This window comes from Mercenaria mercenaria, chromosome 15, assembly GCF_021730395.1.
Source record: "Mercenaria mercenaria strain notata chromosome 15, MADL_Memer_1, whole genome shotgun sequence".
NCBI classification, from domain to species: Eukaryota; Metazoa; Mollusca; class Bivalvia; order Venerida; family Veneridae; genus Mercenaria; species Mercenaria mercenaria.
In genome coordinates this window covers 16017903-16023564 of record NC_069375.1, presented here as the reverse complement: position 1 = coordinate 16023564, position 5662 = coordinate 16017903, and the positions used below count along the sequence as shown (strand labels likewise).

Here is a 5662-nt window from a genome sequence, read left to right as displayed (position 1 = left end):
CTTTCACTCACTCCCTTCCTTACTCCTTCCCTCCCTCTCTCACTCTTAAACACTAGCAAAGCATATTAACATGTTTTCAAATATACATATGTAATCATATAATGTCTTGTTTGATATTTTATTTCAGAACTTTCGAATCCATTTCCTCAAAGAAAAAATACAACCTTGGAGACGGAGTCTTGATCCCAGCTGGACCCGAACCCATGACTTTCGGACTGAGCGGCGTACAACGTATCCACAATCTCACAACTCGTCTCTGAATGATGGCACACATTAGCTTCCATACCCCGCAGAATTCAAAAACGATTTATTTGTTCGTGATGTATAGTGAACAAACAAAGACAAGTATAAATACCGTGCAGCGATAGTAACCAGGTACACAAATAATTTTCGTCGAGACCATAACGTTTCACAGAATAAATCAAAATGGTGAGTGAAGTTTTCCTACTTATTCGCAATTTATTGAATATATAGTAGAATATTAAGAAATATATAAAACATTGAGATGTTATTATATGATAATTTATGTTATATATATGCATAATTGTAATTAATAAATGTTTGGTTCATTGTTGAAAACAAATTTTTTATAGTGACTTCAGTTTTTTTACAAACATTATTTTAATGTACATTTGTAACTTTAATTTACACATTAATTTAACATGTCTTGTAGATGTGATTGAATTGCTACACATACGACAAAACAATTATCAATTTATTATCATAGTATCTATTGCTTTATAGTTTGGTGCACATTGTCAGTAAGAGAAAGGGATAGAAAAATAGATTTATAATAAGGAATCATTAATTAAGATGATTATACTTTAGTTGTGCACAATTTTAATGCTTTTATTGTATTGAGAAAATGTGTATCCACTCTCGGTATTTGTAAATAATGAATTGCAACAGTTTCTATACTGATGCGCGTAAATGTATTTTGTTTTAAAGACAACAAATATCACATGGTTTTGTGTGCTCTTTATGTAGAAAAGGAAAACCAAGTAATTTTAAGAAGGAAACCCGTCCTTTTCAATACTTGTGTCTATTCATAACTTTATAATGACATCAGGAGTTCTAAGTGGCTGAGAAGTGCATTTTCAAGTACCTGGGTAAAACTAAGAATTTTTACAATGAAAATATAGCGACATTAGAAATAAGTATCACATTATTTCAGAAATCAAATTATATTTTTGACTGTACATGCCACAGATGATATTAGAAATTAAATAGCTTTGAAGTTTCATTGAAATATTATATAGATTTAATACTTTGATTTTAGTTTAAAATTTGAGATCTTATACAGGGAGTATATGATAAAGTTCGAGTAAAATGTAATTATTACCCAAATGAAAGTAGTATCATTCCGCAACGTTTCGGACATGTTAACATTGTTAATTGAAATTATGAATGGTCAGAAATTTAGACATCAGGTCGTCTTATAATTGTGACGGAGATAGAGTAAAGTATTAGGAAAAGAATTTAATCCGTCTAAAAAAGATGCTCATTTAAGTCAGTTTAAACCCGGTCGCCTAACAAGGAATGTTTTGTATACCTAGATAATCATACTGTTCGATCTTATCAAAATATATGATTTTTGTGATCACTTAAACACGCAACTATCGGGAAACAATGCTTTAATTTATAACTTTTTTTCTAAAGACTTAAACATCTGTACAATCAAGTATCTAAACAATTGTGTTATAAAAGGCTTAAATAACAGAATTATACATGATTACCCACTTGAAAACAGTCTTGGGTTTTGCCATTAAATTTGTTCTTTTCATCGAGTTGTTTGTAGAGCAAATATTTGTTCATTGTAAATCATAAGTTATTTGCAAATGGACCAAGTTCTTATTTCAGCAATTCAAACCATGTTTTAGCATGTTGATTATGTACATATATAATTTATATTACATGTTTGGTTAAAAGGTAACCGCCCTTTGTCAATTCGTCGCAGGCGGGATAAAACAAACATGACCTGTATTGATGCAAATTTCAAAAGCCACCATAAAAGATATATCAAAAATATGTGATAAAAATAAAATGGAAATGAAGAATAATCATAAAAATGCGATTAGACATTATTTAGCCTTCCAACATTATCATGTACTAAATAACTATAAGATAAGATTATTGTCCATTACGCACATTGGTGAACGACAGCAACCCGATGGTTTTATTTCAAGTCCATTGCCATTATAATGTGTCCCTATTTTCCAAAATGTTAAACACTCACGGGTATAAAGTTAAAGTTTTTATTTTGAAATCCCTCCTACATCCTCGAGAATTCAAAGACATAGGTAGCAATTATCTTATAATATATAATATCTTATATAATATTTTATTCTGATCTCCGGTCATCTTGAAAAATCAATTCATTATTTACTACACACATCTCTCTGTCTTTTTTCTAATGTTTCCAGCGTGAATGTATCTCTATCCATGTCGGCCAAGCCGGGGTCCAGATCGGCAATGCCTGTTGGGAGTTGTACTGTCTCGAGCACGGGATCCAGCCCGACGGTCAGATGCCAAGTGACAAGACTATCGGAGGTGGTGATGATTCCTTTAACACATTCTTCAGTGAAACTGGAGCCGGGAAACATGTACCCAGAGCTGTTTTTGTGGACCTGGAACCAACAGTAGTCGGTATGACTATCTTGTTATAAGTTTGTCGTATCTGTTATTCTGTTTGTAGAATAGGCTAAATAAATTACTGATAAAAGTTATTAAAAGGTCTTTTCTATAACCAAGCGCCACTGCGATAAACATTAAATATCTTAGTCAGAAAAACTGATAAGTGACATACAAAAATATCTAAATGTAATTTTAACACAGAGCATAAATATTTTAAATGTAGATATATATGCTGGGGTTCGTGTTCACATGCTTAAGTAGCTTATGCTATCTATACGCTAATGAAACCTATAACACTGTTTCATTGCTAGTATTAGAAACATTTTATATGTCTAGTGCAAATTTATTCCATACATAAAATGAGTTTGAACAAAAACGTCTATTTTAGATGAGGTTCGTACCGGCACCTATCGTCAGCTGTTCCACCCCGAACAGCTCATTACTGGAAAGGAGGACGCTGCCAACAACTACGCTCGTGGTCACTACACCATTGGTAAAGAGATCATTGACTTGGTTCTCGACAGAATCCGTAAACTTGCTGATCAATGTACTGGTCTTCAAGGCTTTCTGATCTTCCACTCTTTCGGTGGCGGTACTGGTTCTGGATTCGCCTCCCTTCTCATGGAACGCCTCTCCGTCGACTATGGAAAGAAATCTAAACTGGAATTCGCCATTTACCCCGCTCCACAGGTATCTACGGCAGTCGTTGAACCGTACAATTCCATCCTTACCACCCATACAACCCTAGAGCACTCTGATTGCGCCTTCATGGTTGACAACGAGGCTATCTACGACATCTGTCGCCGTAATTTGGACATCGAGAGACCAACATATACCAATTTAAACAGACTGATCGGCCAGATTGTTTCCTCAATCACTGCCTCTCTGAGATTTGATGGCGCCCTCAACGTCGACTTAACTGAGTTCCAGACCAACTTGGTACCGTACCCACGTATCCACTTCCCTCTCGCCACATACGCCCCTGTCATCTCCGCTGAGAAGGCCTATCATGAGCAACTGTCTGTGGCTGAAATCACGAACGCATGTTTCGAGCCAGCTAACCAGATGGTAAAGTGCGATCCTCGTCATGGCAAGTACATGGCCTGTTGTATGTTGTACAGAGGTGATGTTGTCCCCAAGGACGTCAATGCCGCCATTGCTACCATCAAGACCAAGAGAACTATTCAGTTTGTTGACTGGTGTCCAACAGGATTCAAGGTCGGCATCAACTACCAGCCACCAACTGTCGTACCTGGAGGTGATCTTGCCAAGGTCCAGCGTGCTGTATGCATGTTGAGCAACACAACAGCTATCGCTGAAGCCTGGGCTCGTCTTGACCACAAGTTTGACTTGATGTATGCTAAGAGAGCGTTTGTTCATTGGTACGTTGGTGAGGGTATGGAGGAAGGAGAGTTCTCCGAGGCTCGTGAAGATTTGGCTGCCCTCGAGAAGGACTACGAGGAGGTCGGAGTTGATTCTGTGGAAGGTGAAGGCGAAGAAGAAGGAGAAGAATATTAGAATATTTAAAGACTTGTTCCATCTGACCAAATCTAGAAAATTACGTTAGCAATATCATTAGCACTATCATACAAAGAACGTTCTTGACTCAATAGTATGGAACATAAATTCAGATTCCTACATGTAAAACATTAAGATAATAAATAAAGAATCGTGTTTTCATGTTATATTGTTAATATTCATAGAGAGAAACATGTGCGGATGCAGTTTAAAGAGATATTATTCTATATACATGTACTTAATAAAATGCAGTATATAAACTATTAATGTGTGTTTCTATATGAGGAAAGGTAAATAGCAGCCTTTGACAGTTTTTTTTATTCTAATGTACTGTATACAACATAAATGTTCTCATTCTCTGTCTAGCTATCGGTGATCCTATCAAAGCTTTGCTCTTCAATGTATCTATCATCCGCAATACCGATTCTCCTACAACTTTGTTCAATATCTGAATGCTCTGTCTTACTACTTTACAATGGTAGGTACTTCCAGAGTATGATTCCCATTCACATGTATGTGCAGCAAGGGTTTTAAGGAGATCAGACGAGATCCCATCTACTAATGTGCAGGATGAGATTTGTTCAAAATAGTTAAGTCCACCACCATATCCCGGTTCAAAGTCGGTTTGTAAGCAATTTCTATACACAGTGTGCAAAGAATACGGCGGGTTCTCAATCTATTGTATTCTTATATCATTTAAGAAAGCCGCATGACCTATCCGCGCCGTTCAGGACGACCACGTGACATTTTTTACGCATTTCAGGACAACCACGTATCATTGTCACGTCTTTCAAGACAACCACATGACTTATTCATACCTTTCAAGACAACCACATGACCATTTCATGCCTTTCAAGACAACACATGACCTTTTCATGCCTTTCAAGACAACCACATGACTTATTCATGCCTTTCAAGACAGCCACATGACGTTTTTATGCCTTTCAAGACAATCACATGACCTTTTCGCACCGTTCAAGAATACCACATGATGGTTTTACGCCGTTCAAGACAACCATGTGTCAAACCATGTGACCTTTTCAAGCCCTTCAAGACTACTACATAACACGTTTTACACCGTTCAAGACAACCGCGTGACATTTTCACGCGGTTGAAGACAACAACATAACCTTTTCAGGTTCAAGACAACCACGTGACATTTTGAAGACATTCTTACCGTTCAAGACAACCACATAGTTTACATTGTCAAAGTTAATTGAAATCTTAAGAACATGAGCTCGGCCTCCGTAGCTATTGCAATAGGAGTTCTTTTAGGTTCCACACTGTTTTTCCCGTGACATGGGCTGACATCTGACCACATATCTCTTTATCAGTTTCATTTTTTTGCAGTGCCGACAACGGCTGGATTATGACGAACATTGATATAACGATGTTTAAAACAGGCGCTACTGGCACTTGAACCAATGCATGCAACAGACCACTGTGATGAAAAAGAAAATCACTGACTGACTGAGACTTACTAACTTCCGGGAGTTCAAAGTGATTGTCA

General features: G+C 36.8%; 1 protein-coding gene across 1 annotated transcript; it reads left to right on the top strand.

The window, feature by feature from the left end:
• The first annotated feature begins 271 nt into the window (after positions 1-271).
• On the top strand, positions 272-4415 carry LOC128548930 (tubulin alpha-1A chain-like). The gene is made up of 3 exons (XM_053524641.1): positions 272-429; positions 2424-2646; positions 3023-4415. The coding sequence occupies exons 1-3, from the start codon at positions 427-429 to the stop codon at positions 4150-4152; spliced, it is 1356 nt and encodes a 451-aa protein (XP_053380616.1). The 5' UTR covers positions 272-426; the 3' UTR covers positions 4153-4415.
• The last annotated feature ends 1247 nt before the right edge of the window (positions 4416-5662 follow it).